General features: G+C 39.0%; 1 protein-coding gene across 8 annotated transcripts in view; it reads right to left on the minus strand.

The window, feature by feature from the left end:
- Positions 1-16,788, minus strand: part of fgfr3 (fibroblast growth factor receptor 3) — a 38,833-nt gene extending 22,045 nt beyond the window's left edge. For 4 of the 8 annotated variants that reach the window (XM_079855627.1, XM_079855626.1, XM_079855623.1 and 1 more), the window contains exons 1-3: positions 16,164-16,648; positions 11,032-11,254; positions 1,511-1,777 (exon numbers count right to left, since the gene is read on the minus strand). In XM_079855627.1, the coding sequence (XP_079711753.1) occupies positions 1,511-1,777; positions 11,032-11,176 (412 nt within the window). In that variant the 5' untranslated portion in view covers positions 11,177-11,254; positions 16,164-16,648. Of the gene's footprint in view, positions 1-1,510; positions 1,778-11,031; positions 11,255-16,163 lie in introns of all 8 variants that reach the window. The other 4 variants (XM_079855622.1, XM_079855628.1, XM_079855625.1 and 1 more) reach the window with 4 other exon arrangements.
- Between the last annotated feature and the right edge of the window lie 5,183 nt (positions 16,789-21,971).

The following is a 21,971-nucleotide window of genomic DNA, read 5'->3' on the forward strand; positions in this document are numbered from 1 at the left end:
TTTTATGGGTCTTGAAAGTGGTAGTTGCGTAGGCTGTCAATGGAGGGGCATAAAGTTTCATTTGTGTTTCCTATGATGAACGAATGTCTTACGGGTTTGGAACGACATGAGGGTGAGTAATTTTATATGAACTATCGATGTAAAGATATGTTGTGTGTTGCATGTTGCTGTCTGTCAGTGTGTCTGGTGTTAAAGTGTGCAGAACAGGATATTGCTGTCTTGTGGACATTTTATCGGCATGCAATAATTGGTGCAGGTTGTGTGCCCGTTTCACTTTTTTTTTCTCTGTCTTTCTCCAGACGCTGCGAGAAGGAGAGCCGGTTTGCCCTGGCCTAACGCCAAACACATGTTGGTAAAAAAAAAAAAAAAACTCTCCCTGTGCTCTTACTTTTTCCATTTGCTTTAAATGATAAAGAGATTCCATATAATTACATTCTAATTAGTTGTCAATGAGCAGCTCAGCTTGTGTCCTCGAGTTTACAGAACCAAAGATCACTCCACACTACCATTTAAAAACACACACATTACAAACACACGCACACGCCCCACAAAAAAAGAATCTGCATTCAAGCATGTAATATCTGTTTGTCTTAAGAGTTTAATGATATCTTTTTTGTTACAGTATGAACCTGCAGTATTTAGTAAACTGTGCAAATTCAACAGCAACAGCATCAAAAGCAATTTTAAACATGTTTTTCTTAACTCATTATTTGATTGGACAGCCAAACGTAAAATTATTTTTACATATTTAAAAAAAAAATTTTTTTTACAATTGTTAATTTAATTATAATAAACAAATGTTCTTATTAAAAAAAAGAGATTAAATAACACCAATTCATAATTATATATTAATCATGAATAAATGACTAAACAGCACTTGCTGAATTAAGATCATGCGTCAGTAATGTAGCATGCCAGCACTGAAACGTGTAGCACTGCATAATGCAAACTGCACCACATACTATTTTTATATAATAACAGTATTATACAGTATTTTGCGCAGTAAGCAGTGTTCAGATTCCATTCTTCAGGGTTTGAATTGTAAAATATAATAATACCTGACAGGCCAGTTCAATGGGCCATGTGTGATGCACAGACAAACAACAACTCTAGTGTCTATTCTAAAAATGTTCACACTGATTTTAATTTGTAGCGACCAAAATATGCTATTTTCCTCCTTACTTCCCCAAAGAGGCCCTATTTTATAACACCCATTTTTTATTCTGGTAAAACCATACACAGTTTAAAACAGCCCAGTTACTTTGGAATATTAAGCAATATGCAGCCTTTGAGTGAGTGTTATTGTGCTTGTTTGATAAACGTCAAGTCAGCCTGTAGGTGTGTGCTGGGAGTATGTCTCAAGACCTATTTGCCTGTTGAGAACAAGTCTGACTGGTGAGTTTCCAATTAGTGTTTTGCGTGCCTGAGCTTGTGCACCAAAGTCTGCTGTAGGGAAGGAACAACAAGACTGCTACTTAAGTATTATTAGGAGAGAGAAGGAGAGACTGACCGGTGACTCTGACGGTGTAGTTGCTTAGCAGCATGCTGCTGTGGGCATGTCTACAGGAGTACACCCCCGAGTCTTCATAGGAGACGTTGATGATGTGAAGCACTTTTTGCCCCACCCGCATACGGTTGCTAGGAGACACGGCGTTGCCATCTTTCTGCCACACGATGGGAAGCAGGAAGTCATGCGGTGTGCAGGACAGATCCACGGTGTCCCCGACTCCTGCTACTTGGTCATCCAGAAACACTTCCGCCTCACTCGACACCCAGTCTAACAGAGAGAAAAAAGAGAGAGACATGTTAATGAAGAAAATTCAATCTGCAGTTAACGAAGTAGCCGAAAACAAAATATACAAAGTTATGTCACAGGCTGATATGTCCTTAACTCAATCCGCTTGCAAACACATCATTCTTTATAGGGCGCAGCTGATTGGTTCCTGCTCTATCAGTAGACAATGAGCTTGCTGCTCAACCTTAAAATACTTGGTCAGCATTTGCAGTGCGCTTTCAGAAACCCTCCACCTTCCCCAGCTCCACCCGTATAGATCTGCTACGGGTAATTCATGTATGCTATATTGTACATGCCAACCATGGTAATGGATATGAGAGTTGTCATGACAGAAATGTGGAGATTTTATCTGAAGTGACTTAAAGTGTGTTGAAGGTATGTATTTAATTGGTTCGATCTACATTGTAAGTCTATGTAAAGTCATTGGCATCACCAACAGCAATTCAGAACGCAAAAAGTTTTTGTTTCCCCACTTGACTATTGTAAGGGTGTAGAAACAGTTTAAAATAAATCATGCTTAGCAAGTTAGGGAAAGTTGACGATAATATCTAGCTAACATTTAAGTAGCTAATTTAATTGTACAGGTGTTTGATGACATACCCCTGAACTCATACATACCCCTGAGATTTGTTAGATATGATAGTATGTTCAACATAAATTCCCAGGGAATCGAACCCATGTTGTACTCCAACCCTTAATTAACAGTTACTGTTGTTATTTACATAAAAAAAAAAGAACCATTTTTTCTTCATGTGAAAAATATTTTAATTATCTGAAGAACTTTTGTCCAATGGAAAGTTTCCATGCATGTTGAAGGTGCTTAGTGGAACCATCAATGGCAATAAAGTACCTTAAGAGTGTAGTAGAGTTTGACAGGGAGATCTACAATTCATTTTAAATAACAAAATCACTACATTTTTCCACCAAGACTGGTCTAAAAATCACACAAATGCACAGCAGGAATAATAAATAAACAAATATGTTTATTAACCACCCCGGTGAACGCCATGGAGACCCCGCTGAGGCGCAGAAATGCAGCATGCTGGAATAATTTTTCCACCTAACATAGTTTCCTTCATTTTCCTCCATAAAACCTGGTTTTCTTTCTGTAGCATCTCTATCACTCTCTTATTCTCTCTTCTCAAAGTGACATTCATCTCTGGGAAGAGCGGTGACAGACTCACAAAGGATTGATATATTTGATAGATGTTGCGCTTGTGCGTGTGTGTATGAGGTCAGGAGTGTGTTGGCAGACGGCTTGCAGACAAGACTAAGCTTGAGTAGAATACAGAATCGGGCATATGAATTATAGATCGCCCCGCTACATGTGAACGCATACACACATGCTGTTAAGCGCAAAGTCCAAAAACACCACTCTGTCTGAGACTGTCTGAAGGCCACGTGAAGTGTTAATATCTCTTTGATCACTTCTCATATCAGTTCTTGTGTGTTTCACTCTTGAACGCTGTCACGTCTGCTTCTCCGTCCCCTTTTTCTACCTTTCATCTTGTCTTTCACTCACTTCTCTACCTCTCCCACCCCATACCACTCGAATCCGAAGGTACCACAGTGCTGATCAGATGGCGGCACCTTCAGAGAATAAAACGCTGCTGTGTGTGTGTGTGTGTGTGTGTCTATTCTATATCCTGTGGAAGAGAGGGTGTGTGTGCTTGTGTAACATATGCTGGGCCCAGTGAAAGACACTAATGTGCATGGGGGAAGGGGTTATAAATAAATATCATAAATGGCTACTGTGTGTTCCCATATTTCCCAGGAGGAGAGTGGAGAATAGAGCTAGTGTGAGCGCTGAGGTTTTACAAGGCTGATATAGAAACCTCTTGAGGGCAACAGATCAGGTGAGATTTTGGCTTTTATGAAGGCTTACAACCTTGGTTTACTCTGTAAGACTATACAAGCCTCCTAAGTCACCGTGCTCCGAAATGCATAATGCAAAGTATGTATCTGTTAGCATTTCCATTATTGCGGTTACTCAGGTAAAGTACGATCCCGAAGTATGTGATTGGAAATCTGCTGTTTTTGAGTCGGAAATGTCATGTGACTAATCACTCTGGAGCAATGGATATGACATCTTGACAACACTGATTGGCTCAAGGCAAGACTAGTTCGCTAGAATCCAGCAGTGGTCAAACATCCTGGATGTGATCCGTTGGCATAAAACACACAAATGTCCTGGCCTTGGTGACCACAACGCTACCTTCCTCCAAAGCCTGTAATCATACTTTCTCTCTATAATCAGCTTCATGTATTTTCATAATCATTCAAGCACCCATTTATATTCAGCACACACACACACACACTTGCATGTATTGAGGACAGTTTTTCCTTTGATCAAGCGGAAAAGATGAAAGGTTTTTTTGTGTTTTGCCAGAGTTGTGCGGAGTAATATGTGAGATGTAATTTAAAACTGCTGCCATGGGCAACACAGCAGTTACTGGAATATATCTGACTGCTTTTATGATACATGAAACAGGTCAACAAGGCATTTTTTAGCAGTAGTTTTGGGGTCAAAAGTTTGGGATTTGTAAGATTTAAAAAAAAAAATGTAAGTCTCTTACGCTCACTAAAGTAGCATTTATTTGATCAAAAATACAATAAAAACAGTATTCTATTTTAATATATAAAATGTAATTGATTTCTGTGATGGCAAAGCTGAATTTTCAGCGTCTTCAGTGTCACATGATCCTTCAGAAATAATGCTGATTTGGTGTTTAAGAAACATTTCTTATTATTATCAATGTTGAAACAGTTGAGCAGCGTAATATTTTTGTTATAAAGGAAAAACCCTAAAAAAAGCATTTTTTTATTTTTTTAAAATAAAAATATAGATTTACAAACACATCCGTGTTTTGATAAGTAGTTAATGAGGCCTCTTGATTTATTTTTTTATTTTTTTAGAGACTAATAGTGAGTCACTATGCTGTCGCTATGCATTTACTCTCTCTTTATCTCTCTCTCTCTCTCACACACACACACACACACACACACACACACACACACACACACACACACACACACACACACACACACACACACACACACACACACACACACACACACACACACCTATTTTAGGTTTTTTATAAGCTTGTATCCTCATGGGGACCAAAAATTGTCCCCACAAGGTTAAAATGTACGGGTATTACTATACTTGAGGGGACATTTGGTCCCCATAACGTAGGGAATAACAGGACCACATACACACACACACACAAACACACACACAGTTGACAGCATGTGATAAATGTATGTACGACTAACAGTCTCTGGTTCCACTTGTTTTGGGTGTTGCAACAAAGCGACAGGTTAAAACAAGAGAATGAGGGGGAGGATAGAGAGGGTGCATGGACACACACACACACACACACACACACACACACACACACACACACACACACACACACACACACACACAAACAGTCACAGTCATGGCTGAAAGCACAGGTACGTGATCTATTGTGACACAGTGTAATCAATACATGCAGCTGATTTATAGCAGGTAATTAGTCTGCACCTTTATCAACTCACAGACACACACACACACACAGGCACACACACCAATGTGAGCTGTGCCAGTATGCTCTTTTGCCGTTTCCCGCTGCTTTCGGTCGTTTGGCGTGACACACTCAGTCAACAACCCCTACGGTCATCTGACCTTCAGACTGAACACAACACACATTCACGCACACAGTCTCATGCACACTTCTCTCATGTTACAATCTGGTTACTTTAAAGGAGTATCTGAGTATCTAGTCTGAGACGTAGATGGCGGATGTAGGAACCTCACGTTTCTGAGCCAGATCCCCCTCTAAATGAGACTGGCATGAGAGAGAAAAAAAAAGAAAGAAGCAATCGGCGATTAGGATTACGACAGAAAGAGAGGTGGGCGGAGAAGAGTTTGCAGCTTGTTACCTCTTTTATTCTGTCCTGTTGAGGCGTGTGTGTGTGCGATGGAGTGCCCCTGAGGAAAGTTTAAGAAAGCTGCTGCATCCAAAAATAAAGCCTTGTCTACACACACACACACACACACACACACACACACACACACACACACACACACACCCTCCCGCATCAGTGCTCTAATTAGTAACGGAAGCGGGATGTTCTGAAGATACAGACCCCATCCAGAGTCTGAGCCAAACCCTTTAAGAACACACACATGCACATATTAAATAAATACACACATAACTTGCTTTATCTCTAATAAATAAATCATTTTCAACACATACATGTCTACACCCTCAAAGAGTCACACACACACACACACTGAAACAAACACACAGGTTGTAATCAGCGATTGGACCATCTTAATTGTCATTCCATAGACGAACTGGCCTAGTTTCAAACCCTGCACACTGTACAGAACACACACTCAAAACACACGGCAGTAGCTTGAACACACGCTCTTACTCTAAAGTAGCATCAGCAAATCTTTGGATATTTCACAAACTTATTTTTTCCAAATCATTCCTTAAGTAGTTTTCTTACAAGTGGGGTTAACAAAATTTGTTGTATGATCTTTTGAACAATAGAAACTTGTTTAATTAGGAGTGGAAATTAAGGCTTGTTTTTGACCCTAACCCTAAATGTTACATTTATTAAGATTCCCAATATTCACATTAGTAGTCAAATGTTATATTTAAACTATTTCGTGACATACTTTGAATGTAGTATTTAGTAACAATTTATTTTACACGGTTCTTGTTACACATTACACGTGCTTACTACAGCAATAACTGTAAACTATGTGTAAATACAACAAACCCTCAACTAAACCCTATAAATGTAACCCTACAGTAAACACATTGTTAATTAATGTTACTCAGTACTTAATTGTATAATTACAGCATAACAAGGACAGCATAGGGTAACCCAATATTTATTTGTTGTGTAATTTAGACCAAGAGAGGACAATAGAGCAGTTAACAATATCCACCCATATACATTTCAAGGGCCAATATAATACTGATATTGGCCATTATCCTGGCCAATATATATTGGTCTATCACTACTAAATTGTTGTATATGTGCTGTAAAGCCCAATAAGTTGTCTTAACTCTCTGAACAAAGTTAAAAAAATGTCATTGTGATGATGACAGAATAAGCAATGAGCTGAGAGAGATGTTACTCTTTCAACTCTGTGACCTCAAATTGCCCTTAAGGAAAACACAAGCGATCAAGCAAATACACACACAAACAAGTCACCTCTCCATGGCCTCTGCCCTTCCCCCTTTACCCCCTCTGTCTTTTAGTATGAATGGAAATATAGCATTTTCAGAGAGAACCGAGAGAGAGAGAGAGAGAGATGGGGTATTACTGGGCAGGAAAAGTACTAATCCTCTGCCTTGCTTCCTTCCAGCCAATGATACCCAGAAGCAACTGGCAACAGCTGCTCAGAAAGATCCTAAATCACACACACATACACACAGTCTGAGTGTATTAACATGAATATGCAATACCATTTATAACTCAAAGTTATAAACAAAAACAGATTCCCCTAAACATGTGACAGACTGTTTAGTCTATCACAAACTGCTTATAACTAAAACCAAAAAATTCTTAGGGCCCGCTGTCCCTGTGTAACATTATAACAGTTTATAATGCTCTCACACTGCTAAACAAAGCCAGCACTAGATCACTTTCAGTTACAAACTGATCAGTGTGTGGTATAAGCTTTGTTACACTGTCATAAATGCATTATTCATGCTTTTTGTTACACTGTCATTAATGCATTATTAATGCTTTATAAACTATTCATAAGCATCCCAGGAGAGAAAGCAGCCGTCACACAGGACTCTGTGTTCCTGACTCTAATATACTAATATACCAGCCTACAGCTTAAATCAAACCATAATCCAGAGGTGATTGATAGATGGACTGCTGTTTTTGTGACACACCAAGCACTGGTTTGTTGTGTGTGTCTGTGTGTGTGGTACTGTATGTGTTGGACCAGGAATATTGCCAAGGCAGAGGTTCATTCCATGGGTGGTAAAGGAGAAGTGTACATGTCTCTGTGTGTGTTTGTTGGACATCTTACAGCACATAACTTCTGCCATCTGTTCATGACTGCCAAAAGTGGTATAGAAGAGGTGAGGCAAATCAGCAACACACACACACACACACACACACACACACACACACACACACACACACACACACACACACACACACACACACACACACACACACACACACACACACACACACACACACACACACACACATTGACTTGGCTAAGTGACGGCATACCATAGACCTCTATTGTTTTTATATAAACCTAATTATAATTAATATAGGCTAACTCTAACCCTTACAGGAAAACCATTCAAACGTTTGGGGTTGGTACAATTTGTGAATGTTTTTGAAAAAAAGTATCTTATGCTGACCTAGGCTGTTTTTATTTGACAGCCATATAGTGAAATATTATTATTAAAATATAAAATAACAGTTTTATATATATTTTTTTTATATATATATATATATATATATATATATATATATTATTTTTTTGTATTTATTTTTTTTTATTATTATTATTATTATTTTTTATGTAATTCAATCCTGTGATGGCATTCTTCAGCCTTCAGTGTTGCATGATCCTCCAGAAATCATTCTCATATGCCAATTTGCTGCTCAAGAAAAAAATTTCATCAATATTGTGCTACTTAATAATTTTTAGGAATCTGAAGCTGTGGTGGATTTTTTTCAGGATTCTGTGATGACTAGAAAGTTCAAAAGAACAGCACTTTAATATAAAAGAACCACAGAAATGTATATAAGACTAAAAGAATAAAAGGAGTCGTCTGACAAGAACTGGTCCAAAGAGGAACAACACACACACACACACACACACACACACACACACACACACCTGTTTGTTTGACCACTTATGACTTTTAAGTAAGTATCTAAGCAATGTCCTTCAGGGGAACTTATAATTACATTGAAGACACCCATCCTACAGGTTGACAGGCCAGCAAGTGTGTACGTGCTTCACACGCCTCTGCCTCTCTGTGTGTAGAGGTGTGTGCGTTACTGCGCAGGTACTGGTATAAGGAAGACAGGTGATTATCGACTGCATTCTGAGGACGTCTTTCTCTTCTCAATATTTACTCATCTGCTGACCTGCAGTGAGTTTCAAAGATCATTAATGACCAACTAATAACAAAGAACAGAAAACATTCACACAAATGTGCAAAGGGTCAATAAATGTCCATAAATAATCAGAAGAAATTGCAAAATTGCCACTTTAATATGCTGTGCCTAAGAACACATTTTACTAAAATGCAGAGCCTCTTGTGTCTTATTGATTGACTGTCTGTCTGTAATGATCAATTTAAACTCACTGTCACTGAATTGACAGACCTAAAAAGACGGGATAAATAGTGGAATAGAAAGAGAGAGAGAGAGAGAGAAACAGGGGATTTGGTGGTTAGGATTAAGAGTGAAAAGGAGCTGGGTGGTGAAGTGTTTGCAGGTTCTTGTCTCATAACAATCCCTCTTTGTTTATCCTGTGGTTTCACTGAAGACTTTCTGCATTCTCTCCTTTAGACCATGTGTGAACATTAACTGTAATTCTCTCGCTGTCTCCTAATATTTGCCTGTTATCAGTATGAGAAATCAGATCCACCACCAATCAGATGATCTCTCCCAAAAGCAGAGAAATGGGCCAAGAAAGCATCAAGTTCCTTTCTATTTTCTAAGTGACTGTAACATGTTCAGTAGAGCTAGAGCCATCTAGAATCTAAACACAACAGAGAAGTCGGCCAAGAAACCTGTCTTTAACAAACAACTGATAATGATCAACACATCTCTCAGCACCCTGGGCTCTCATACCTGCCCACATATGCAGAAAATTCAGACAATATCTGCCTAGAGCGATAAGCTTTTAATCAGTCCACACACACACACACACACACACACACACCCACACACACACACACACACACACTTAACTGTCATGTAATCCACTCTGCAGGGCCTCATCCGTCAACTGTGGGATAATAAATCAATGGCAAGGACAAAGTGTGTTTACATAATATCAGCTACACAAGTGTTCATTGCAACAATACCCACTTTGTGCCACTGTACAAACTCAGCCCGTCACACTGACCAATCGAAGAGGCTGTAACTCGAGCTCCTTAAAAACACAGAATCACTGACAACCCTTTCATTTTCATGTGATAAATAATAGTAACAAACAGTACTCCGTTTTCGAAGCAGTTTTTTTACGCTATTTTAAGTATTCAAAGAAGGTTTGGTGTTTCAAAAGGAGGTGCAGAGATTCAGATGAACTAAAATGAATCATTCAGACCAGTGTGAACATGGTTTGACTGATTCATAGAAGAGAAATGACACATTCATTTACCAATCAAACATCACGTGGCTTGCAAGCAAGTTTTATTACACAAGACCTACTATATGTTTTGAAGACAAAATATACTGTGAAATCATAACTGTAGAAATGTATATTCACTGTCCACGACCTTTCCAGTCATTTGAGATAACTTTGAATGTTTTTAAAAATGATTCTGATTTAGATGATTCACTAATGAATCACAATTTCAGACCAATCTGTGGGTTGACAGATTCATTGAACAGAATCAGTTTACAACAATAGAACACTGACAAATCAATAATTATTAGAGAAATCTAAACCAAATATTTCAGATCGAAACATACACTATCAAAAGTTTGGGGTCAGTAAGATTTGTTTTGAAAGAAATGAATACTTCTGCTCATCAAGGACACATTCAATTGATCAAAAGTGACAGTTCCACTTTAAAAAAAGCTGTTCTTTCAAAAATCATCACGGTTTCTACAAAAAGTACAACTGCAACAGTACAACTGCTTTATACATTGGTAATAACAAGAAATGTTTCTTGTAAATCAGCATATTAGAATGATTTCTGAAGGATAATGTGACACTGAAGACTGTTCAGACTGAAAATTCAGCTTTGCATCCGAGGAACAAATTACAATTTAAAAATAGAAAACAGTTATTCTAAATTGCATTTAACAATATTTCTCTTTTTACTGTATTTTTGATCAAATAAATGCAGCCTTGGTGAGCATAAGAAACTTCAAAAAAATCTTACAGCCCCCAAACTTCTAAACAACAGTGTAACTTTTCCAGGCATGGAATTTTTCCAGGTTTTTGTGATTTTCTGGGAACCCTGCAGACAGTAAGACAGAGAAGGTGAAGTGTAATGTCTGACCTGTGGGCTCTGGAGACAGCAGGTGGGCGCTGTCCACCGAGGGGAAGATGAGGGACACGAGGTACAGGAGGAGACAGAGCGGGACCATCCCGGGCGGAACGACGCGGGGACGGGTGTCCTCACCACGGAGACCAGACTCAGACATCCTCCACCTTTACACACATGCTGTCAATGTGGCGCTGCCACAAACACACTCCTGTCAGAAACGCTGCCTCTTCCCAACCTGAAATGTAAGATCATATTCAACAATCATAATAGGTCTAATAGAGAAGGAACACTTTATCATATTTTTAGGAGGTGAAGAATAAAAATGGTCTCATATATTCAATCAACATTATGCCTGTTTTTTTGATAGGGGACATATTTTTCAAAGCACTCTATTGAAATGCCATGCTGACGTGCAAATGTCTCCAGCAGGCTCTCTGCGTATACTGTAAATTGAAAAATAAAGTGCGACGACCACACACAACTGCCACGAGAGCATGAAATGGAGTGATTTCATATTACGTGTCCTGCGCTAGTTAAGACGAGATTGGGATTTGTTGTAAACTCTTTTGCGTTCTTACTCTCCCTTTTTTTTTTCTCTTTCTCACTGGTCGGGCTACTCTGAAACACCTCTTTCACTAAGCTAACACAAACACACTTATCTTTCTAAAGAAAACATATGCTCCCCTCACACTCTGTGACTTGTGTGTGTGTGTGTGTCTGTGTCTTGCCACATAGAGAGTTTACATTAGTCACAATAAAAGGAATGTAAAGTGCTTTAAATACACACACGTACACACACACATATATACTGTGGGCTGTATGGTTTGGTTCCCCGCTGAGAGATTTTCGTTCAAAGACGTTGAGAAAATGTGAGAACTCTGGGTTGCTTTAAACTTGAACTCCTGTTATTTCAGAACAGCCTTGGTTTAGACACACAAAATGTTTGTGTTAACTTTAAACGGTGGCATTCTTCTCCAACGGACCCACAAACTCTCCTGAGGCTAGCGTGGCGCTGTTTTTCTTTCCCTTGACGAGCAGACGCTCAATTCTTGGTCAGCACATACTGAAGAGAGAGAGAAAGAGAGAGAGAGAAGCCAGGTTGGTGTGTTGAGTAACTCAGTGTTTTCTCTGGCCGGCGGAGCAGGAGTGTGCACTGCGCTGTGGGCTGATAGTGTATCAGCGCTGGCTGTTCTAGGAGAGAAGGGTTTATTTGTGGAGCGTATTTCTGGAGTGTGTATCGTAGGTGTGTTTTTAGAGCATGTTTCTGGAGCCATACTATCTTACAGTAACAGTGATGGAGAGGCCTTAACAAACTTTTGATATATTCTTAGAAATAGCTTAATATTATTATGCATCATGCATCTTTTTGGAATACTTGATTCTGGTTGGTCAATCACAGCAATCTGCGGCCATATGTTTTTGTAGGACCACTTTACTAATTGACCATTTTGACCAGGCAACCAATTTTGGAGTTCTGCTAGACAAACTATGCAGTTTCTTTCTCCAACAATATGCAATAATTTCATTAATATTTCATGTCCATTTATTTATTTGGCAATAAGCTATGTAACAAGCAGGGTAATATACAGTCAGTCAATAATCGCAAAATAGACCTCTTTGGGGTGATACAAGACTATCCTGATCACCCTGTCTGATGACTATACATTATCATGAGTTTAAGTCATTTGAACACAATATACAGTACATTACCATTGAAAAACTTTTTTTTCAGGATTCTTTGAAGATTTTTTTGAAACAGAATGTTTTTGTAACAATATAAAAGTCTTGTAAAAAAAAAAAAAAACTGTCACTGCATCCTTCCTCAATAAAAGTATTAATTTCATTAAAAAATATATATAATTAATTATCCCAATCTTTATTGTATACAGTTCTTTGCAGATTAAACTTTAGGATATAGGCAGCTGGGACTGTGTGACATGACGGATACGCAGGAGTGTGCTGCCGTGTGGTGTGTAAAACTCTCTCAGAAGAGTCAGTGTTTATCTATGGGATTACTGAAGAATTTGATTTGGACTCCATTGAAATATTATGATTATCAGTTGAGTCAATAAATCAACATTAGCTACTATGTTTTTACTGTCTGTCTGTATCTCTTTCTTTGTCTCTTACTTTTCGCCCCCTCACTCAACTTTGAATGCATATTAAAGTATATTATATTAAAAAAATACAATGCTCTTTCTATGACAATCAAACAACTACAGACCTGAACAAGACCATGCGAGGATATGCTGTCATATCCTGGGTATTCATGTGTGTAATGTCTGATAGTTTTGGGTGAAAGAGGGTTTAAATGGAATCCTATCACACGCTAGTCACACCTTGCAACAAATCTGGGACTCAAAAATGTCAGTAATCTCCAGTAATTGTGCAGCCATGTCAACGGCCAGCCCAGTCTAAATCTGCCAATGAAAATAGGGATTAGGAGGGAGACAGAGTAAAAGAGAGATAAAGAAAAAGAGAGAGAGAGAGAGAGAGAGCAGATGAAAAGCTGAAGTCTGAGGTGTCTCTATTAGAGTTTGGCTGTAATCCTCTTCCGAGGACTTCACTCGCCCTCCTGCGGCTCTCTGAGAGCTCTGTCAGCGTGCATGTGGGATTGTGTGCGGCTAGGGGTTTGCGCATTGCTTCAGTGTAGACAACTGCATAAAGGTGAGAATTAAACTCACTAACCCACCCTTTTAAACATCCCCATGGAGGAACACATCAAACACACACAAATCACAGAGGAGCAATTTACAAACCACATTTACAGATGTGTGTCACTGTGAAATTATGGGTTTCTCTAAACTTTTCGGTCAGTGACTTTTCTGTGCTTTCTAGCATTAAACTCATCATCTTATTTGCTTACATGCAGCATTTGGTATGACACTGTCCACAAAACAATTTACAGAAAAAGTAAACCTAAGGGTAATTTAAAAAAATGGAAGATGAAAGGGCGAGAGAGCACAGTAACATTGTCCATTGTTTATTGTTTGCTCGATTTCATTCATGCCGTTTTTAGCCCTTGGACTGCATTGTGCATTGTGTAAAATGATCTTGAGCACTTTTTTTTTTGCTTTATATATACTAAAAATCACTTAAAGGTCTAAATAAAGAATAACAACCTTTAGAGAAAGAGAGAGAAAGTTTGATGGCACTTCTTCAGGACTTCAACTCCCAAACTTTCGACAGTCCACAGAGTGGCGTATTGATTTTGAGCCGGCACCGGTCCACTAAGGGTCACAATTAGTAGAGGATTCCAATTGAAAAGAGCCTCACTTTTCCCTGCTGACGCGACCGCTCATATTTGAGTTGTGTGAATGTCTCTGAGAGACCTTTACTGGTTCCAACAGAGCTGGTTTGAAAAGTGCAAGGGAAACATGACTAGAAAAGTAATGATTATCTCCCAAAAAATTGGTGTAGAAATGTCTAAAAGTGGGAGATGACGATTGCTGCACACACTGCAAACAAAGCTTTCAAGTTTTCAAGACTTTTCTACTCCATTTAATGAGTTTTCAGAGATTCAACTGATTTTCTTTATCTGTAAATTAAGTTACAGTAGTACAATGACTGTAATCACCACTTAAAAATGTAAGGCAGCTATTAAACGTTTCGAATTTTAGTAGATTAAAATGTTTTACAGCGCTTAAGTTCAACAACCAAATTTCACCAGGACATCTGACAAGCTGAAAGAGACAGAAAGAAACTTTATCATCTGCCATAAAGTCCAGAGACCTAGACCTGCTAAAAATAAAGAAGTAGGCTACTCAAGATTATGTGAAAACCTAACAGTTCTCAGCATGGACTCTTCTCAGTCGTTTGAATGACTCTGGTACATGAGGTGGCTAATTGCCCCCAGTAGCCCGCGTTAACACCTCCAGAGACTCTAATTCACTCCGATAGCTACAATTGGTTTCAGATGGCCCCGCGGATGAAAAACTGGTGAGGTTCGCTTCAGTGTGAGCTAAAAACAACACAAATGAAGCCCTGCAGAGGTGGCCGCAAAATAAATGGATGTAATTTTGGTTTTAAAATGCGTCATACACCAAGTTGTAAAGGGTTTAGTCTCTCATCAGACAGACACGTCAACTGAGGGACTGTTAAAGAGTGGAGTTTACAACAGGTAAACTCAACATACTGTGAATAGCTCTATACACTGTCTAAAGGGAATAGCTATAAACAGTTTTTTGTTTAAGTGCAGCAGAAAAGCGCTCGAGTGCTCACCGGGAAGATTGACTGATACAGTATAAGCACCCTTGACTGTGTTTTCCACCACCTCACATCCCACGGTGGGTTTCGGCACCATTAAAACACCTACACCTATAGGCTACATGACAAAGACAGGCTGCTGACCAATTACAGGCTGGTTTCTGATTCGCGTCTCAGGAAACGAGTAGTCAATTCGACTGTCCACACAACAGGCTACATTATACACTGAAAACACTTTTAATTGAGACTTATTGAAAATGTACTGTATTGCAGCACAGGTGCGGCTTCTCCTCACGACTGGTAGAGCAGCTTTCGAGCACGCGGTAGCCTACTCTCTCTCTCCCTCACACACACACACACACACACACACACAAACACACCGCGCAACACCTGTCCGACTGACTGTACAGGCACCACATGTCACCGCGGCTCACTTCTACACTAAAACTTTGTTTCCATTCATAAGGCTTTGATTGAATAGTCTAATTGAAAAACACGTTTTTGAACCAAAACAAGGAAATAACTAGAAATATGAGGAATAAGACATTTTCCTTTCCCTCCAAAGGCGTCTTTACACTGCTGAATTAAGGGTCTGAGCAGCTCTGTCTGCTTCAAATTCTGCCAAAATGCACACACACACACAAAACAAAACAAAAAAAACAGGTAAAATATGCCCATATAGTAGGCCTAGAGACTATATCAGAGACGGCTCTGATGCTGCTTTGCGTCCATGTAAATGATGCATGAGCAGCCTAAACGTTATTTCATGACAGAGTAGCCTATTTATTTTATAATTTATAAAAAAAATGTTTAATATATTTTAATGTCATAATCCATGTTTCTATATGTAATAGACCTGCCACACATTCCATAATTTATTATAGGCTATCTGAAATTATTAAAGACAAAATAATAATAAATAATAACAAACTTCTCACCAAATTCCTTCTTGACAGTAATCCTTTTCAAGACCACAATACAATATGTTGATCGGCTTTTTGAGAAAAACTGGTCTGCGAGGTCCCTCCAGATGTTCCGTGAATCACATTCACGGGGCAAATCATCCAAATACACTGACGTTTTTAAATCCAGGCGTAAAGAAAAAATCTGAGCAGACGTGAAGTCAGTCAGTGGAGTGTTTGAGAAGAAGTTGTCGGCTATTCACCACACAGCCTTGAGTTATCCGTCTCTGTCCAGTCCTTAAACCCTTCAAAAGTGTGTCAAAACCACACTAGGCTGTTTGTTCATCTAAAGGAGCGCCAGTGTAGTGTTTGGTCGTAAGAGAGTATCGGGGTCCCACAGAAGAAGCTCCGCTCTTCTCTGCTGCGCTATCCGGGCACAACTGCTCCGCTGCGCCGCTGGGTCAGTTGTGAAGTGCGGGGCGTTTGGTGCTGTGTGAAAGCTTGGCTCACAGACTCCCACTAACAGTTTGAGCACCGGGCTCTGGAGAGAGGGAAAAAAATTAACTAGGATCGGATTTCAAACCGCGTCCCTGCTGCGAGTGCGGTGCTCGCCGCCTAACGCCCCCCTCGCGAGTTCAGGGAGAGAGAGAGAGAGAGAGAGAGAGAGAGAGAGAGAGAGAGAGAGAGAGAGAGAGAGAGAGAGAGAGAGAGAGAGAGAGAGAGAGAGAGAGAGAGAGAGAGAGAGAGAGAGAGAGCCGCAGGCGCCTCCCACACCAAACCCGAATAGGCTATTCAATCAACTTACTCGCTGTCAAATTAGCTGCGCTCAGCGAACCCAAACCGCGCTATGGACTGTGGAGAGAGTCGGCAGAAAAACAATTAAAAATAGCAAAGATTTTGCTGTTCAAACTATTTTCAGGGTGCGAATTGTAGCGGGGTTTGAGGGGCATGTATGACAACGTTCAGTCAGGGCTAAACTTGCGACGAAGTTTATAGAGTTATTATTAGTTATTATAGATTTACACAGCAGAAATATATCATCACAAACATAATGTTTAGATTAAAACAACTTTAAGATTACTTGTTGCCAAACTGCTGCATTTATAGCGACAAAACACAATTTGTATAGCGAGAGATGAAAGTCAGCCGAGGGCGCCCTTAAAATTGCAGACAGAAAGCCTTGAAAATCATAAAAACATAATGTGCACAGTGATCATGCTTTAAAGTTTAGTAAAAAAAAAAAAGTAATATTGCAGTATTTATCCATGCACATCATTTTTTTTTAATTCATGTGCTGTGTCCTTGTAATCTTTAATCAATATAACTTACGTGATGACGTGTTTACTGGCCTGAGGGCGGGACAAACTGTCACTCACATGACATCACAGTAGTAGTAAACCACAACCATCCAACAATCCAATCAGTTCCTTCTCGATGGACAAAATCAAGCACCGTCCTAGTTTTCTTGTTCGAGAAGCCGTTTCTGTCGGATATACATCACAATAGGGAAGAAAAGACAATCATAACTTATGTTTAATGCTAACTTTAACATATCATTAATGTGTGAAATAGCCTATACTTACCAGCAAAGATGTTTCTGGTTGTATGTCATTTCATGTTAGCGTCACTGACTAGTTCACCGACAAATCACATGCTGCTGGGAATAAAAGCACAATGCTGAACATTTCTATATAGCACCATGATCTTTTTATATTTTTATGCAATTGCTTGGTTTTAAATGAAATTTTATACCCCCAAACTTTTCTTGTATGTTTTGATTCTTTTACCTGGCTGCAGACATCTCATGCTGAGAAACCAGAAGTGCAAGTGTGTGTGTAATTACAGGTTGTGTCATCAGGTATTTCAGCTTATGCCTCTGTACAGGTGTGTGTGAATGTGTAGGTTTGTGTGTTCCTGTCAGTGTATGTGTGTGTGTTGATTTTTCATCTCATAAACCTGTCATGTGTCTCCTGAAGGCTGATTAGCCGAGCGCCAAGTGTCGACGAGAGCCGTAATTCTGTAGAATAAGCACCAAAACAAAGACTCAATTACTTTTAAAGCTACAAACATGTTTGCAGAGAGAACTTTATGAGACCATAAAGAGAAGAAACCTCTTCTTAATTACCAGAGGAGTCTGTGTACGTGTGAGGGAAGCAGAGACAGGGAGTTCTTATAGCTGTCCATCTGTGTTTGCTTTAAGAGAAGGGCTGTTAGCCTGCGAGTGGTAAAATCAGCATGCAAACATGAGGATCCTCAGTCACATCAACACTCTGTTCTCTGACACCAGGGTTAAAGACATTCAGTAAAAAGACATATAAACATCACCCATCCAATAATAACCCCTGTTAGCCTATTTCAAAATAATATTCTCTGTGAATACTAATGCAGTCACTGTCATTATATCTATTAGAGCCTTGAGAAAGAAGATTGATTTTATTGATTGACAAAGTTGGATGCAGCGCTCTAAGTGATGACTTCTGACCCCAGCAAAGGTGTTTATGGGAATTTTAGTGGCTTGTTGGCAGCACGTGGTAAAAATGACTGCTACAACCGTAAAGGCGGAAAGAGGGACACAAAATGTGGTCAATGACTAAAATGGATTTTCAATGTCTTATGGCTGTGGTTTCAGTGACTGGATCACAAAAAAACATTTTGGACACTTTTTTAAGCCCTGTATTTAACTGTTTAGTTGACCATGGTTCAGGGCAACCAGTGTCCTAAATAGATTTGTTTTATGTCTTTTATATATACACACAAGACATGTGCCTGAAAATGTGCAGTTCTTCCTGTCATATCTGTGACACTAGTTCTATTTCTGCATGTGTTTGCTCTGTACCTGTCGGTATTGTAATGAATACATGCATTAAATATATACATAAATATGCATACATATATGCATTCAGTTAATCAAAAGCAATAGTAAATACATTTATATTGTCCCAAAAAAATGCTTATTTCCACAAACATGCTGTTCTGTTGAAATTCCTATTCATTAAAGAAGTGTAAAAAAAAAAAAAACTATCATGGTTTAGATAAAAATATTATTATTATTTTTTTATTTTATTTTTTAAACAGATATTAAACAAATATTATAAATATGAAACAAATATTAAACAGCACCGCTTTTTTTTAACTCTGATAATAATGACAATTTCGTGATCACCAATTTTTTATATACAGCCCAAGGCCTTGCTTACAGAATGCAGCGTCAGACATTCTGAGACCTAAAGAACAGAATGGATGGGTGACCTCCCACCCCAAGAGCCGAGTGAACCCCTGAACTCTCTCTCCAGCTACACCCCTCAGTCTAACCCCAGCCTCTGGCTACAACACACAATGGAGCAGAGGTGAGGACGAGGGCCTCCCTTCACAAGAGGTTGAATATTAAACTGGGCTGCATTTATCCCCTTAAAAACACTTTTCATGGATGGCTCTAATCCATAAGGTCCATTGTGAGCACCTACTGGCCATGTTTCACAACATCAGAGAGCTGTGATTTTGTGAGCGGTAGGAGATAATCACAAATCAATAACTCCCTCATTGATTACAGATGTGGCTAAATCCCTGAAAACAGCCCAGGTTGAGCATGAGATTTAAAGCATCGGTACACCACATGGGCATTTAATCTGTTTGAAACGTGAAGAGAGGAGAGGCAAGACAGTCCGTAGAGTGTGTGTGTGTGTGTGTGTGTGTGTGTGTGTGTGTGTGTGTGTGTGTGTGTGTGTGTGTGTGTGTGTGTGTGTGAGAGAGAGAGAGAGTGAGCATTCGTAAAATCTTTTAGCTCTTATCAGTGTGCATTCTTTTACTGATAACCTAAAGAGCTGATAACATTGCGTTTGTTTTCTTTTGATTTTTTCTATATTGACTACGTTTTTTTGACTGATTGTGTGTGTGTGTGTGTGTGTGTGTGTGTGTGTGTGTGTGTGTGTGTGTGTGTGTGTGTGTGTGTGTGTGTGTGAGAGAGAGAGAGAGAGAGAGAGAGAGAGAGAGAGAGAGAGAGAGAGAGAGAGAGAGAGAAATGATTACGAGTTCATTTTAGAGAAAAACATTTAATATAAAATATTCGTAATCATGTTAGATATGACAGTAGCAGTGAAGATGATTACATTTTACTTCCTGTCCCAGTCCTAATTGTCAAGTCCAGATCAGTTCTGCAGAATAGGGACATTGTGCCAACCTTCCCTACTGTACATTCAGTTACCGCTCGCAAGGCGTATCCCTCAGCAAGGTACACAGAGTCTGTATCCTTCTTTAAACCATGCACGCACACACACAGAAGCACAAAATCAAACACACACACACCCGGATCCATGTGTAACACTCTCATGGAAAATGTGTATTGTCTTTCGACTTCAGAGTTTGTGCATTTCTGCCCGATACAGAGAGGAAACTGGCATATCTGTGTCACTAGTTCTATTTCTGCATACAGTATCCAGGCTGTTACCTGCTGGTATTGTAATGAATAATCAGTTAGACACTGCATCAATGACATGTGAAAAAGAGTTTGAGCACAAGTGTACAAAAGGACACAAGTGTAGAAATGAGTTTCTGGCAGGTTTTTTTTCTTTTCTTTTCTCGAGACAATTCAAAGAGACAATGTCAAAAACAAAATACAAAATGCTATTAACATTACGTTAATACGTTAGTAGAATAAATAAAATATAATATATAATAGAATAAAATATTAAATAAATTACTGTATTATCAATTTTCGTTTTACGAAAAAAGTCCCTTATGTTCTAATTTGATCAAAAATACAGTAAAAACAGTATGACATATTATTACAATTTAAAATAATGTTATCTATTTGAATATATTTTAAAAAGTTATTTATCCCTGTGATGTAAAGCTGAATTTTCAGAATCATTATTCAGTCTTCATAGTCACATGATCCTTCAGAAATTATTAATATATCAATTTGGTGCTCATAAAAACATTTCTTATTATTATCAGTGTTGAAAACCCGTTGTGCTGCTTGATATTTTTGTGGAAACTGTGATAATTTTTTTAGGATTCTTTGATGAATAGAAAGTTCAAAAGAACAGCATTTATGTGAAATATAAATCTTTCATAACATTATAAATATTTTGTTACTTTTTGAGCAATTAAAAAAATAGCATTTTTATTTTATTTTTGTTTTGTTTAAAGTGTAAGGTAAATGTAGTTCTTCTACCAGCCTTTCAAATCAGAAACCATGTAAACTTCAAGGAGAATGAATTTACATTATACTAAAAAAAAGGCAAAAAAACTGCACCAAAGGCAAATAGGGGACTTTGCCTTCTCATTTCAGAAGTCGACCACTTGTCACTGGTGTCTGGCATATACCTGAGAGCCCGTTTATCCTTCACATTTCATCTCTCCCATCAGCATCTTTTTTCCCACCTCCCTCTCTGTTTCCCATTATCCTTCTGAAAGACAGTGACCCCTCCCTCTCATCTTACCCCTCAATTTGTATGTATGTATTCAAGAGTCTTCTGAGGATGCATATTTGTGCAAGGATGCCCTATAAATCTGTCAGCGACAAGCAAAGCAGTCTCCACAATGCAGGGAGGAGATCACAATGATTTCACCTTCACTCGCACTGAAATCCAACCAGTCAACACGACTTAAGAGTCAAATGATTTAATAATATTCAGTTTCCACAAGATGTGAGTTATCATGCCCGATGATGCACCGCTATTAAAGGCTATAGCTGGATTTGTTCCTCTAAAGCAGAGCAGATGATCACTGGTCCCAGGCCTGTGCAACTGCTGCTGATCCATATCCAAACACACCAGCCCTCATCCCTGATCCAGTAGGCATCCCTGGAATTTCAGCCCTCTGCTCCCCTCCCGTCCTCCTGCT

This window comes from Squalius cephalus (genome assembly GCF_949319135.1).
Source record: "Squalius cephalus genome assembly, chromosome: 21".
Classification (NCBI taxonomy): Eukaryota; Metazoa; Chordata; class Actinopteri; order Cypriniformes; family Leuciscidae; genus Squalius; species Squalius cephalus.